Below are 16,007 nucleotides of genomic sequence, written 5' to 3' on the forward strand. Positions count from 1 at the left end.
AGTGAACATGAGGGCAAGGTTAAAGGAGCTATGTTGCAGGTTAAAGGAGCTGTGAAATACTCATGTAGGACAGGAAGTGGAAAAAAGAAATACAATGTGTTTGCTGGGCAGCAGTAGGGTGCACTCAAGGTTCAGAGTAATGATGGAGGTATAGGGAAGCATGTCAGCATGACTATATTTTTCTGCAGGCCTGCTCGGCTGCAAATTTGGATTTAATCACAGTTGTAATTTTTACCCGAGTATGATGAGCAGAACTGAGAAAGGGAGTATTTTAATTTAAACATTTTTAAATATGTGTTTATTGATTTTTAGAGAGGGAGAGGGACAGAAATATCGGCTGCCTCCTGCAACCTGGGTATGTGCCGACAGTGAATTGAACAGTGGCCTCTTGGTTCATGAGGGAACACTCAGCCGCCGAGCCACATCTGCCAGGCTTTAATAAAATGTAAGCAGAGCAAGAAGGAAACATCAGGAAGTGAGGCACGGTGAAAAGCGGGTAGGAACAATGGCTTGGACGCAGAATGAAGGGATTGCATTGATGTGTCCTAGGAGTGAGCTGCAAAGAGAGAAAGGAGTGGTCAGAGTAGGATGGATGAAATGGAGAAAGACCACGAAGGGCTGTGGTCACCGGTAATAACAAGAAATAATAACAGAGGTGCTTAACAATCGTTTTCTACCAAGGGGGTGGGGAGCCTTTCCCCTCAAAATTAGCATATTCCTCAATATTGAGCATCTGCGCGGCGCTAGATCCGGGTAAAGCCGCAGTCTCTTCCAAACCTTCAGATCACGGATGAACGAAAGACAAATTCCTTTCACGTAGCCATGCGAACGGTATGTAGGTCACCTCAGCAGGTTGCAGCATCAACATTTTATTGCATCCATTACGCGTCCTTATACAGAATAGTCTTGGGGGGAAAATTCCAACACAAAAGGCCCCTCTGCCTCTCACTTCCGCTCGCCCCGATCCCACGTGTCAGGGAAAAGTGACGAAAAGGAGAACGGGTCGGGGCTCCCAGACGCAGGGAGAGGGGACCGCGACCTCGGGACCCCGCAGAGGCCGCCGGGCCGCCAGGTCCCCGAACCCCGCCCTCCGGGAGCTCGGCCCCGCCGCCCGCGCCGGCTTTTTAAACAGGGAAACAAACCCGGCCCCGCCCCCCGCCCCGAGGCCGCCGGGAAAAGGGCACCGCCCCCCCGGAGACGCCCGGACCGCCGCGCGAAGGTTCCGCAGGCTTAGCCGGCTCCTCTTTCCCCTTTCCCCTCGGTCTTCCGCCCTCGTCTCCGGCCAACTCGGTGGGACCCCCTCCAGGCAGGGTCGCAGCCGCCCTCCTCCTCCCCGAGCTTCTCTACCTGCCGGCGCCTCCGCCCGCCCCGCCCCCGGAAGTGACGCCGCCGGTCCCGCTGGTGTCCCGTCGGGCTTCGCGGCAGCGGCGGGAAGATGGCGGCGGCGGGAGCCCTGGAACGGAGCTTCCTGGAGCTCAGCGGTGCTGAGCGCGAAAGGCCGAGGCACTTTCGGGAATTCACAGTGTGCGGCGCTGGTACGGGAGCAGCCGGGGAGGGCGCGACCCGCTTCTTCCCCTCGCGCCCCTCTCCTGGGTCCCTGAGTCTCTGATTCCCAGTTCATCCTCCGAAGTCCACATGGCTAGAGCCGGGCACGGGCTTCCTAGTGTCCTGCTTCTTCTTCCTTCTCCCCTTTCTCTCTGTATGGATTGTCAGGCTGTGGTCCTCCGCTTCCTCGGCGCCCTCAGTGCCTGCCGTTCCCGGGGGACCTTGTGCGCAGGCTGATCGCTCTCCTCTTGCAGGGACCGCCGGTGCCGCGGCCGGGACTGTGAAATACACGGAGAGCGCGGGAGGCTTCTGCTATGTGGAGAGCGGCACGTTGCTGTCCGTCACCAGGAACAGGTTCATTCATTGGTAAGTGCGGTGTTCGCCAAACCCCCAGGAAGGTCGGGTCGTTCTCTCCAAAGCGATGCCCAGCAGGAAAGAAAGACCGTTTCTAATCCTGTGTGAATCCGGAGGAAATGAAGGAAGCCAGGGTTCTAGGGGATGTGCCCCATCAGGGCAGTACTGAACGCAGAGGAAACGTAGCAGCGTAAGGGATAGAGCCCCGGGGACCAGTTGTAAACAAACCCGTTGTGTTTTTATAATGCTTCATAGCTTCCTTCGCTCTGCAGACAGGTTTGAGCCCGGCAGGCACTCTGCTAGGTGTGTTAGGGATGAAGTGATGAACGAAAACCACCATTGTCATCACGTAAGATGTAGCAGTGTTAGATGGGGGCTCACCTTCCATGGGGCCCTTTTCAGAAGGAAAGACATTAAATCCATGACCACAGCATAGGTATATAAATGCATATTTTTCATACTTGCTTCAGGAGAAAAGTATAGGGACTGTGAGAGACTAAGGGGAGGGCCAAATGTTTTCTGTGGGGGTGGGAAAGCCTTTAAGGAAGTCCCATTTAACCTGAGATCTGAAGGTTGAAGGGTTGGCCAGGCAGGGGTTTGGGGGAGAGAGCAATTGGGCAAGAAGGATCATCATATGCAAAGTCCATGAGGTGGGAAGAACTTGAAGAACTGACTGTGGCTTAAGTGCAGTGGGAGAAAGTGATGTGAGAGATGCTGAGATTTGGGGAGGTACGAGGGACTCATTGAGGTGAGGAAATAGAGAAAGCACAGCCATGGAGCACAGTGGAGAAAACATGATAGCTGGATGGGGGCCAGAATGGGTGACGGAAAGGCAGAGGCCTGGGAAGAGCATATTTGAGTGTTTATGGAAGAAGGAGAGATGGAAGCAGGAGGGATATGCTTGAGACAATCAGGGATTGGCCTTTAATTGCTGTAAGGCAGGGATGGGGAAGCTTTTTTCTGCCAAGGGCCATTTGGATATTTATAACATTTGTAGACAATACAAAATTATCGCTTAAAAATTAGCCTGCTATATAGATAGCCTATTAGTCAAACCTTTTCTTAACTTGCCCCTAATGCCTTGGCAGGGCTAGACCAAATGATTTCATGGGCCGTATGTTCCCCACCCCGGCTGTAAGGAGACCCACTTTGGGGGGAATAATGTGGGTAATATGGTAGATGAGATGATGGGCTACCACATGGCAGAGTTGCACCTGAAGAAGAGTCTACCCTGCATCCTGGCGGGAATAAGTAACAGAAGTACTAGAGGGGGAAATACCCATATTTATTAGGGTCACTGTAAGTTGAGGCTGTAGTTACATACGTGGAGGCCACATTCTTTCGCAAGTAATGTGAAAGAGGGAGGGAGGTGGCGTGGATTTTCATTATAGTGGAATTTAAATAAGTGGACTATCTAGTTTGGAAATACCTCTTTTTAACAGGCACATAATATTGTGCTGTTTTGTAAATCTATATAATGTGGTGGTTTGGAATGTAAAAATTGGTCTGAATTTCTTTGTCCGAAATTTTCATACTGGGAAAGTTCACCTAGAAATTATTTTCATATATTTCAGTGCAACAATCAGAAAGAAAAGCATAAGCTTTTTGAACAAATGTCTTTTTTTTTTTGTCTCCTTTTTTTTTTTAACAGGAAGACCTCCGGAGATACACTGGAGCTAGTAGAAGAGTCACTGGACATAAATCTGTTGAATAATGCAGTTCGCCTCAAATTCCAAAATTGTAGCCTCTTACCCGGAGGGGTTCATGTCTCTGAGACTCAGAATCATGTGATAATCTTGATATTAACCAATCAGACAGTGCACAGGTTGCTTTTACCTCACCCTTCCCGGATGTATAGGAGTGTAAGTTGATTAAGTCATTTATTTCCCAGGTGCCTCTGGTTGTCACAGATTTAGAGGAATATCCTTTGGAAGTGAAGGAAATGTGGATTCCTTGTTAGCCCTCACCAAGTATAATTTGATAGTTACTGCTTAAAATGATCAGACACATTTTAAGTTGAAGAAACAGATTTTATTAAAAAGAATAGCTTTCTTTTTAAGCTCAACAATTAGCAATTGAGAGGAACTGCAAAATTCTGCTCATTCTGGATTTAACAGATTTGTCTTTCTAATTTCTCCACAGGAGTTCGTAGTTGAAAGTCAAATGCAATCAATATTCACTGACGTTGGAAAAGTTGACTTTAGGGATCCTTGCAACTATCAGTTAATTCCAGCAGTCCCTGGACTCCCCCCTAATTCTACCACCTCAGCAGCCTGGCTTAGCAGTGATGGGGAAGCCCTGTTTGCTCTACCATCTGCTGCTGGGGGAATCTTTATTCTTAAACTACCTCCTTATGACATACCTGGTAAGAATGGGAACTGAGCGTGGATTTAACTTTAAACAAGGAAGGCTGGACTTAAAAGTCCAAACCCATCATTCAATACAGGAATTGCTTCCATACCAATGGTCATTCAGTATCACTTATGTAGTGAGCCTACTGCTTTACTGTTGTTTTTTCCAAAAGAGCAAGATTTTATACAGTGGATGAGGAACTGGAAGGCTTACTAGAATATGGGAAAAGATAACTGCAAGACAGCCTATTCTGAGGCCGCTAGTAGAGATGGGTTGACTAGTTGTCTTCAGGTTGAGGTATTATTACCAAAATAATTGACACAAGGAAGTTGGGTTGCTGAGACCCTGCTCCAAGTCACCGCCCTCTCTTGCCTGGATTATTGCTGTAGCTTCCCAAATGCCTCTCCAGACCTGTCCTCGCCCTCTACAGAAACTTCTTGGGCAGATTGATACACTTAACACCTAAGTTGAGTCGTTACCACTCTGTTCAAATCATTCAAATGAGGATTGTTCTTCGTCTCACTCTGAATAAACCTAAAGTCCTTACATTGGCATATGTGACCCCCTGCTGCCTCACTGTACCTTCTTTCCCCCTCACCTTCTCGGCATCAGCTGCTTCCCTTCGCACAATTCCCTGAACATACCAGGCATACATTCCTCAGGCCTTTGGCCTGGAGTCACCTTTCCCCAGCTACCAGCTTGGCTCCTTCCCTCCGTTCCTTTAGGTCTTTGCTCAGTGTCCCCTTGGTGAAGCCTTCCCTGACCACCCTTTTCGAAGTTGTACACCCGCCCTAGCATTCACTATAGCCTTTTCGTGTTTTATTTTTCGCTTCTTACTGCTCTAATTTGTTATGCTCTACTTAATTTGTTAACTCTTGCTTCTCCCACCTCCCAGTGGAATGTAAATTCCATGAGGGCAGGAGTTTTTTATTTTGTTTACTGCTCCATCTGTAGCACTTAGCACTGCCCGACACATGAAAGGTCCACAGTGATTTTTTGAGAGGAATGAAGTATTTCTGAGCAATATGAGTTACTATTTATAAATGGCAAAAATTTTCCCTAGGAATCTGAAAATGTCATTTTTATTGAGCCAATAATGATTCAAAAGATTTTAGGTGTAATATTCATGGAAAGCACATCCTAAGATTTCCCTAGATAGAAATGTGTAAGCCTGTCACCTGTTATAAAGACCTAGTTCATAGTTGCATCCTTCTCACCTTTGCGTTTCACTGAGTATCGTCAGGAGGTGGCTTGGATACATCATTGGTCTGTTTTCAATCTTGTAGGGATGGCGTCAGTTGTGGAACTGAAACAGAGTTCAGTAATGCAACGACTGCTTGTAGGCTGGATGCCAACAGCTATCAGGTAAGTGGTGCTTGGCAGGTAAATCAAAAGGCCTAAGAATTTAATCTTTTTGCACTGTTCGGCACTGTTGGTGCTTCCATTCTTACTCCAAGGCAGATAAAAATGGTACTTTAAAGGGTCAGAGTATGCCCAACATCACATTCCATCTGAGGAGAGCCACAGTGCAAAGCCCACTTAACTTGGGATTAGACACCTTGACAACAGAAACTGGCTTCCTGTGTATGCTCTCAACATCCAGTTTGGCACTCTGCCCTGACTTACCAAATCCAATTTTATGTAATATTAGAAGTAGAAAGTATTTGATGTTTAGAACAGTATTCCATTGTTATGTAGAGCCTTTTAAAATTTATCATAGTCATTGGTTGTAAATTAAATAGAAACTGTAGTGACCTTATGCCAACATACAATCTGTTGCTCCTGTTAACTGTACATTATCTCTTAAATTGGGATTTATAACAACCAGATGATTTGCGATAGTAAAACTTGGCCTTACGTTTTTAGAGGTGATCAGGGGTCTTCAGATCGTCCCCTCAGTCTTGCTGTTCATTGTGTTGAGAATGATGCCTTCATCTTTGCTCTGTGCCAGGATCATAAACTACGCATGTGGTCTTATAAGGTAAATGCTACATTTTTAGTTACAGTAAGTTAAAAAAGGATTGTGAATTGTAAGATAATTGAAGTTAATCTTGCTGCTTCTGTTAGATTATCAGATCACTTAGTTTGAAAATTATGGGCCATTTCCAGTTTCATTTGGTTTCATTTTTCATACATTTCTCAGCTAAGTTTTCATCTATATCTTGAAAATTATGAAATAATAGAAAAGTTGAAATAATAGTACAGAGTATATCCTTCCCTTAAGATGAACAAATACGCTTTTTTTAAAAAAAAAAATATATGTTTTTATTGATTTTAGAGAGAGAGAGAGGGAGAGAGATAGAAACATTGATGAGAGACATATCAACATCCATTGCCTGCCTCCTGCACACCACCTGCCAGAGATTAAGCCTACAACCCAAGCATGTGCCCTACCCAGAATTGAACTGATGACTTCTTGGTGCATGGGTCAATGCTCAACCACTAAGCCACACCAGCCAGGCCAAATATGCTTTTGAAATGCAGTTGGTAAAATAGTTTCCAAGATTCACAAAATAGCTGATAATTATCTCTATCAGACTAAGAGATAATTTCATCTTAACCCTCACACACACACACACACACACACACACCTGTATGGTCCTTCAGCACATAAATTAGAGTGCTAGATGTAATGGATGATTCCTTTAAAGGGGGAGGAGACTTGTTTTTTAACCTAAATATTCTTTGATGCCACTTATTACTTGGGCAGGACCAAATGTGCCTGATGGTAGCCAACATACTGGAGTATGTCCCTGTGAAAAAAGACCTTCAGCTCACTGCTGGGACTGGACACAAATTACGACTTGCTTACTCCCCTGCCATGGGACTCTATCTGGGGATTTACATGCATGCACCAAAACGAGGACAGGTATGAAACACATGACATGTATGAAGTGATTCTATACGTGGGAAAGTGGCTGTGAACTCATCAAGTCTGTTTCAGCTCTTCACGTCAGCTTCAATGTCTCCTGTTCTTTCTGCAGAGATGGTGGGTTTTGTGCTCATGTGTGGATTAAGCAGGAGAAGTTAGGATGAAAGGGTGTAGAGAGTTTAAAGGACTATGAAAGGAAAAGTTAACCAAAAACCAACAAGAAAACAAACTTGCAAGTCTGTGAGAAAAAATGGAGTTATGAAAGGGATATAGGTGTTCATAGGTGGTTGAGGGGAAATTAAATTTTAGAAATAATTTTGCTCATCTAAACACTAGCTGTTGTATGTAAATGAGGTAAGTAGGAAGTAATACAATGATATAATAGTGTGATAAACCGCCATTTATTTGGTTTGTGTGTTTGGCACAGCGTTAGGGCCATTTAAGTTCAATAACAAATGCTTGAGCTGCTTACTCTGAGCTCACACTTTAGATATTATCCATTTATCTTTTTTTTTTTTTTTCAAATATAAGAAAAGCATTTTTTTTAAAGGGTGGTTTTTTTTTCTTGTCTAAAGTTTTACATATATCTTCTTTTTCCCCAATCCATTTAATGTTAACAGCATTCCAGTAAGGTTTGTCCTCACTGTGCTCGAGCTGATTCCCATGCTGGCTGCGGCCCTGCCTGAGTGCCGTCCTCATTCCTGTTGGTCTCTTATACCACACTTCATTATTTCTTAATTTAATATATTTTAATTGATTTGAGAAAAGAAGAGAGAGAGAGAGAGAAAAATATCAATCAGCTGCCTCCCGCACCCCCACTTTTAACCAGGGATCGAGCCCACAACCTGGGCATGTGCCCTGACCAGGAATTGAAGTGGCAAGAATTTTATTATGATGAAATACTGGTAGAATAGTTAAAGGCATACCACATCCGAATAATCAATGTAAATATTTTCTTTCAAAGTTGTAAGTTTTTATATCACATTTTGTAAAAGTTTTCATAAACAAGGCTTTAAAGTAAACACAGGTGACATGAACCATTCATTGCTATGTAACTTACTGTGTTTTTATGCTGTTTTATACTTTTTTGAATTACAATAGCAGCAATTAAGTTATTTGTATTTTGCTTAACTAAGACAAAAATGCTTTTACTTTACAATAAATACATTTTAGTTAAAAAAAAAAAGTTATGATAAATATTACAATATGGGTAAACCTTAAGGACAAGTAAAATAAGCCAGTCACAAAAAGACGAATACTGTTAAGATTCTACTTATATAAAATGCCTACAGTAGTCAAAGTCATATTGATAGGAAATATAGTGGAGGCTACCAAGAGCTAGTGGGAGAGGAGAATGGGAAGTGTTTAATAGGTACAGAGTTTTGGTTTTGTAAGATGAAAAATGTTTGAGGGATCAGGTGCACAATAATGTAAATGTGCTTAATACTATTGAACTGTACACTTAAAAATTATTAAGATGATAAATGTTATTGTGTATTTGACCATACTTTTTAAAGAATTGGTTTCTATATGCTAATAAACTCTTGTTTAGACAAGTAGTATGTTGTATTTCAAGTAATAAATTACCAACTTACATTTTAACAGTTCTGCATTTTCCAACTGGTGAGCGCTGAGAATAACCACTACAGTCTAGATCACATTTCTTCCCTGTTCACTTCTCAGGTAGGTTTAATCATCCTTTGCATGTCACACAAATACAGGAAAGAAGTATTGGCTAACTCAACTATATTGTCCTGGAATTGAAATGCTAAAATGGAATATTTCATGATGTATGCAAACAAAATTTCGTTTTGGTTTCACCTCGGTTTTGGGGCACTGTCTTTTGTTTTTATGCTTTTATCTCTCCTACGGATATAAATTTAAGTCATTATAAACTGCTACCCTTTCTTATTTTATTTACTTTTAATATATTTTTATTGATTTCAGAGAGGAAGGGAGAGAGAGATAGCAACATCAGTGATGAGATAGAATCATTGATCAGCTGCCTCCTGCACACCTCCCACTGGGGATCGAGCCTGTAACCCAGGCATGTGCCCTTGACTGGAATCAAACTGGGGCCCTTCAGTCCACAGACCAATACTCTATCCAAACTGGGCGAGGTCTATCCTTTCATATTTTAAACCCCCTCTCCCCCATTTCCTCCTAGGAAACACTGATTGACTTTGCCTTAACCTCTACGGATATCTGGGCCCTGTGGCATGATGCTGAAAACCAAACAGTAGTGAAATACATCAACTTTGAACAGTATGTATCACTTACCTCTGTCATCCTACCTTACCCCAGGCAGTTTCATACTAAGGAAAAGAGAGCATTTTACGTAGAACCAAAATCAAGTGTTTGTATATAAAGAATTGTGGCTGTTGTTAACTGTTTCTGAAAAACCTTTTATGTTTGTGTTATTTCTTACCTTTTGATTTTAGGATGAAATGAGGATTCTTAGCATTGGAATGAAATGAAGAAAATACTGAATTTTTTTTTTTTTTTTTGAGAGATAGCACATATCCAAAATACTTCTAATCTGGGAGGGTATTTTTTGCTTCTAAGCAAAGACTATTTCTGATACCCACCACTTCCAAAAGACACTGAAACCCCTTTGGGAATCTCAGTTTCCTCATGTGGAAATAGATTACACAAATACAGTGCTTCTGAAACATTTTTTAAAACAGGAAACCCTTTTTTCCCCCAAAAGTTAATGAACTCCACTATATAACAAACCTAGTGTTCTATGAATATTATAATACAATTTAATGTACCAACATTGAGAATTTCTAACATAAATCTGGTAATTTTTTCATTGAATTTTTTTTCTTTACGGATATTTTATTGATTTTTAGAGAGAGAGAAAGGGAGAGAGACAAAGAGAAACATCAGTGTGATAGAGCAACATTGATTGGCTGCCTCCTGCACGTATTGCACCCACAACCTAGGCATGTGCCCTAGCTGGGAATCAAACTGGCAACCTTTCGGTGCATGGGACAGTGCCCAACTCACTGAGCCTCTGCTGGCCAGGGCTTCTGAAGATTTTTTAAAAATGTATTTTATTGATTTTTTACAGAGAGGAAGGGAGAGGGATAGAGAATTAGAAACATCGATGAGAGAGAAACATCGATCAGCTGCCTCCTGCACACCCCCTACTGGGGATGTGCCCGCAACCAAGGTACATGCCCTTGACCGGAATCGAACCTGGGACCCTTCAGTCTGCAGGCCGACGCTCTATCCACTGAGCCAAACCGATTAGGGCTGAAGATTTTTTTTATTGAATTTTTTTTCTTTAAGAATATTGTATTGATTTTTAGAGTGATTTTTAATAATTGATCAAGCAGTCAATGCAGAGGTTCAAAGATAGGGCCCTCCCTGCCCAGATACTGCCAATGGCATAAGCTTTGCTTTTATTCATCACTAGAGGTGGTGCACGAAAATTCATGCCCTCAGCCCAGCCTGCACCCTCTCGCAGTCCCGGATACCTTGGGGGATGTCCACCTGCCAACTTAGGCCTGCTCCCTGGAGGATCAGGCCTAAGCTGGCAGTCAGACATCCCTCTGGCAGCCTGGGAGCCCTCAGGGGATGTCTGGCTGCCTAAGCCGCAGTTGGACATCCTTAGCACTGCAGAGGAGGCGGGAGAGGCTCCTGCCACTGCCACTGCACTTGCAGCCTTCAGCCCAGCTTGTGGTTGAGCAGAGCTCCCCCTGTGGGAGCTCACTGACCACCAGGGGGCAGCTCCTGTGTTGAGTGTCTGCCCCCTGGTAGTCAGTGTGCATCATAGCAACCGGTCGTTTCCAGTCAGTGGTTCCCAGTCATTCCACCTTAGGGTCAATTTGCATATTACCCTTTTATTATGTAGGATTGTTCTATAGACTGATGGACTTCTTTTCTCTCTAGTAATGTTGCAGGTCAGTGGAATCCAGTTTTTATGCAGCCTCTGCCAGAGGAAGAGATCATTATCAGAGATGATCAAGACCCCAGAGTAAGCAATGCTAAAGTATTACATAAGGGGATGGTTTACTCTGATTATTAGTTTCAGAAGAGCCAGTTATATTAGAACTCTTGCAGCTGCAGGTGAGGGAAACCACCTCTAACTGACAGGTTTAAAAGGAGAATGCATTGGCTTGTTACGTGGCTTCAGCCATGGTTGGAACAATGCCATCAAGGCTTGATCTCTGCTTTGTCTCTGTTTTGCTTTCCTCCTTGTTGGCTTTATTCTCAGGCAAGCTCCCTGCCTGAGCCTGTGCATTTTGTGAACCAAGCAACCCCAGAGGGAAGAGAACACCTCTGTCCCAGGTCCTGGAGTAGATGCTCACTAGCCTGGCTTGGGTTATCTAGTAATTCCTGACACAGTCACTTTGATCAGAAGAAAGAATATTCTGGCTTGGCATGAGAAACATGTCCAACCTGGGCCCTGCTGTTGTGGAAGGTGGTTGAAGTAAGTTGAGTATAGATAGTGGAAGAATGGTTCCCTAGAAAAAGAAAAGGGATTTGTTAGTAAAAGAAGGGGAAATGGATTCTGGGCAGGCACAAATCACTGTACTACCTATGATGGTACATGCATATAAGCTTGAAATAATATAAATGCTGGTAGAGGTATATGCTATGAAGAAAATAACTTTAAAAGGTAGTGCATTAGGGAGCAAACAGGCCAGTCCTGTTTTCCAGGGACACCCTTGGGATAAATGGTAGAAAAAGCTTTCAGTTGATGCCTTGGTATTAAAATGAGATGTAAAAGATTATGGGCTATAATTCTGAAACTGACTATTTGTGGGATTGGAAAGCCCACTTTAAATATCTGAAATTGAATATTGCCATGTTTCTAATCCCAAGAGTTTATTGGCACTTGACTTTAGTCTCAACGCCAAAATCAGACGCTGATTATTAAAATCCTTGTTTTTCCCCTTCATTTTGGTCATTTTATCATGCCCAGAACCCCAGTACAAGGTAAGAACTTGAAAGAAAGTCAGTCAGGTTTATTATTCTGGCAAATCTGGTTAATGAAATTGGGTCACAATAATTAGATAGTGTGAGATTTTCCATTTTATTCTCACTACGTCATTTCCCCACTTAGCTTATTGCAGTTTTCTGTTTGTTTTTTACACATAACTCCTATTATTCTTTGGGGGGTTTTCTTTAATATGTAAGCCATAAGATGTGTACTTTGTGGGTAGTGTAGAAACCAGTTTAATTGTTCTTACTAGTGCATATCACCAGTAAATGAGATTTGCCTCTCTTTGGTTTAAGTTGGGAGTTTAATAAACTGGTTTCCAGTGGAACCCAGTGGTGCTCATGAGGAGCACACTGTGCTTCTAATTGGTTCAGACACCACAGTGCTCACTTTCAGGGGGGCGGGAGGGGGGATATAGAACTGCTCTACTACCTGTCACTGCTCAAATGTCCAAGGGCCAGATTTCCATGTTCCTATAATAGAAACTCAGCTTTGGTGGAAACATGTTAAATTCTTCAGTTTTTCCAATTTTTATCTTTTTAGAATGATACTAATTTTTGTTTTAATGTTCTAACAGGAGATGTATTTGCAGAGTCTGTTTACACCAGGACGGTTCATAAATGCAGCTTTATGTAAAGCTTTACAGGTCAGTTAGAAAATATTCAATGTTTATTTAAGTTTATCTGTGTTATTACTATTGTATAATTAATGACTGCTATTAATGTTTGTTGTTTTGCACGTACTATCAACAGTGAATGTGTTTTTGCAATTGCATAATGCAATTTTTAAATAAACACTATTTATAAATGTGTTTGTAAATGCTATTATAATTTTTATAAATGGTCTTTCTATTAAGTGAGACTCCCAGCAGGGCGGTAAAATGAGGTACTTTCCCAGTGACTAATTAAGCATGTCAGTGGTACAAAGAGAAATTTGTGCCTGCCCTATTATGAAAAGATACCATACTACACTACATGTAATCTCTATACTTGAAAGAAATTTAAAATATTTTCCAATAAAACATAAAAACAGTTAAAAATAAATAAAATATTTTCTTGGTTGGTTTTGGTGATACTCTCTTTTTACCCTTTTGTTAGTACAGTGAAGGTTTAAGAGATGCTTAAAATTTTACAAAAGGACTCTTTACAGTCACTTAGTCTTCCTTAAATTGCCACACTTGGTGAATTTAAAATAGAATATCACTCAGAGGATGGAAAGGCCCCTTAGAATCTCCTGATCTGACCTCCCACACACAGCAGAAACGAGGCTTCTGTGAAGGACAGCTCCTCAGCTTCTAGTTGCCTCTGCCTCCCAGTGGCAACTTGTTCAGTGGCTTTTGTGTTAGTGATTGCTCGCAGACTGTGTCATTTAAAAGTTCCTCCTGGTATTGGATCAGATTTAACCCTTATCCTTTTAGTGGCTTTTTCCTTTTATAACATCATAGAACTTGTCTCTCCTATAAAGCAACCTTCAGATATTTTAAGAATTTTTTCATGTTCTTTTTCTCCAGAATTAATATGCCAGTTCTTTAACTTTCTCTCAATTGGTAAAAAAATAAAATAAAATAAACAAAAACAATGGGGAAAAAATGTTCCAGACCCTTGACTTTTCTTCCAGGTACATTTTTTTGTTTGTTTGTTTTTAATCCTCACCCGAGGATATTTTTTCCATTGCTTTTTTAGAGAGGGGGAAAGACAGAGAGAAACATCGATGTGAGAGAAACACATCGATAGGTTGCCTCCTGCACGAGCCCTGACTAGGGCCTGAGCCAGGAAAGAGCCTGCAACCAAGGCATGTGCCATTGACTGGAATTGAACCCCGAGCCTTCGGTCTGCAGGCTGACACTCTATCCACTGACTCAAACCAGCTAGGGCCCAGGTTCATTTTTTAATATCTGGCTACCCTATGTTTCTGTTTTCCCTCTGATAAAACTTCTGAATGATATGGTCACTTTCTCCTCTTCTTTTCATCTCATCAGCACTTTTTCCTTGTTAACAATAATCAAGTGTAGGATAATATTTCTCACAATGTCTCTTGCACACTGAGGTACTAAATAATCAGTAAGGCATTTATCAGATGTTTTCCTCTATGAAAATCATTGTCAGTAGTGAGCCATCATCACTGTTCTAGCTTAGCTTGTGCCAGTCTCAGGGTGTGTATCACCCTTATGTCTTCCTTCCAGCTGAGTAATAGCCATTCTCCTTCCTTTTGCTTTTTGTAATGATCCAAATGTGCCCTATTATAACTCTTTCAGAATCGTGGATTTCTATAGTTTATTCTGGTCTAAACTATCCTAAACTTGATTTCAGTTACGGGAATTATTTGCACAATGTTAGGGATAATTGTATATCCCGGTCATGTCTAGTCTCTATGTGTTGTCATATATTGCCTCAATGCCTTTTAAACTAGAGCATTTTTCATTTAGTTTTAGGTATTATATAACTCTCCCACATGTCTCTTTTAATTTTAGATTTTCTGTCGAGGAACTGAGAGGAATTTAGATCTTTCCTGGAGTGAACTAAAGAAAGAAGTTACTTTAGCTGTTGAAAGTGAGGTGAGGTCTGGGTAAAGAAAACATAAATCTATTTTTCCATATTGATATGGGCAGATTGGTACTGAGGAATTCACTAGGAAGTATAAATGTTTAAATCTTTTAATTGGAGAATTAGATATATATTTACATAGACTATGGCATATAAGCCATAAGCATTATTCATTTGGCTCTAGCTTAGTAAAATAATATTAGACAGTTATGTTTTGGGGGAGAAAGATCCCTAATGGTATTAAGAGTTTCCTTTCTTTTTCTTTTTTTTCTTTTCCAGCTCCAAGGAAGTGTAACAGAGTATGAATTTTCCCAGGAACAGTTTCGAAATTTACAACAGGAATTTTGGTGCAAGTTCTATGCCTGCTGTCTTCAGTATCAAGAAGCCCTCTCTCATCCGCTCGCCCTACATTTGAATCCACACACAAACATGGTGTGCCTGCTGAAAAAAGTAAGGGCACTGAGGCGTAGAGAAGAACTCCTTTAGACAGTCGATGAGTCTTGCAGAATGCTCGTCTGCTGTATGTTGCAGTTGGCTTTTAGGACTCCCCCTTCCCCCAAAATTCTATTTCATTTGTATTTAGATAGTCTTCTGCATTGTTTGTACTTCTTTGCATTTCATTTTATTTACCTTTTATATTGAAGTGATTTCAAACTTAATATAAAACTTACAAGGATAGCACACAGAACTGTATACCCTTCACCCAGATTCACCATTTGTTAACATCCATTTGCTTTTTTTCCTTCTATATTTTTTTTTTCCTGCTCCACCTGAGAGTTAGTTGAGGACTTCATGCCCCATTATCTGTATGTAGTTTAGCATGTGTCTAAGGTCAGGGGTATTCTTTCATAATCACAGCACAAGTTAATGATCAGGCAAGTTGATATTGATGTAATATTATACAGTTCATATTCAGATTTTACCAGTTGTGCCCATGAGGTTCTTCTTGATCTGGAATCCAATCCAAGATCTTGCATGTTACGTCATGGGTTTTTTTACCTTAATCTCAAACTGCTGTCAGCCTTTCTTTGTCTTTCATGACATTGACATGTTTTAAAGTCTATACCTATTGTTTTATAGTGTCCCTCAATTTGGATTTGTGTGATTGCTTCCTCATGATAAGATTCAGGTCTTAATTGTTTTCTATCTTTAAACATTCACTGAAATGAAGTTAACTGGGTTTGTATTTCCAGGGGTACCTGTCTTTCCTTATGCCTTCCTCCTTAGTGGATCATTTGTACCTCCTGCCTGATGAGAACCTTTTGACTGAGGATGAGACGACCATATCTGATGGTAATAGTAATGTTATGTCTATATTTAATCCCCTTCCTGCATGAACCCTAATGCTTTGTTTCGATAGCCACTGTGACCTTGCCTGGTCATTTTA

At 41.6% G+C, this 16,007-nt stretch overlaps 1 protein-coding gene across 4 annotated transcripts in view; it reads left to right on the forward strand.

Moving 5' to 3' along the window:
• The first annotated feature begins 1,216 nt into the window (after positions 1-1,216).
• NUP160 (nucleoporin 160) overlaps positions 1,217-16,007 on the forward strand; it is a 37,037-nt gene continuing 22,246 nt past the window's right edge. For 3 of the 4 annotated variants that reach the window (XR_002830061.1, XR_002830060.1, XR_002830062.1), the window contains exons 1-14: positions 1,427-1,535; positions 1,800-1,911; positions 3,551-3,761; positions 4,042-4,264; positions 5,538-5,616; positions 6,118-6,232; positions 6,962-7,120; positions 8,729-8,806; positions 9,291-9,388; positions 11,024-11,108; positions 12,655-12,723; positions 14,548-14,631; positions 14,900-15,070; positions 15,814-15,913. Coding sequence is in view for 1 of the 4 variants with exons in the window: in XM_006091936.3 (XP_006091998.1) it covers positions 1,436-1,535; positions 1,800-1,911; positions 3,551-3,761; positions 4,042-4,264; positions 5,538-5,616; positions 6,118-6,232; positions 6,962-7,120; positions 8,729-8,806; positions 9,291-9,388; positions 11,024-11,108; positions 12,655-12,723; positions 14,548-14,631; positions 14,900-15,070; positions 15,814-15,913 (1,684 nt within the window). In the remaining 3 variants the exon portion in view is untranslated. Of the gene's footprint in view, positions 1,536-1,799; positions 1,912-3,550; positions 3,762-4,041; positions 4,265-5,537; positions 5,617-6,117; positions 6,233-6,961; positions 7,121-8,728; positions 8,807-9,290; positions 9,389-11,023; positions 11,109-12,654; positions 12,724-14,547; positions 14,632-14,899; positions 15,071-15,813; positions 15,914-16,007 lie in introns of all 4 variants that reach the window. The other variant, XM_006091936.3, reaches the window with a different exon arrangement.

Source organism: Myotis lucifugus, unplaced genomic scaffold (assembly GCF_000147115.1).
Source record: "Myotis lucifugus unplaced genomic scaffold, Myoluc2.0 scaffold_97, whole genome shotgun sequence".
In the NCBI taxonomy this organism is placed as follows: domain Eukaryota; kingdom Metazoa; phylum Chordata; class Mammalia; order Chiroptera; family Vespertilionidae; genus Myotis; species Myotis lucifugus.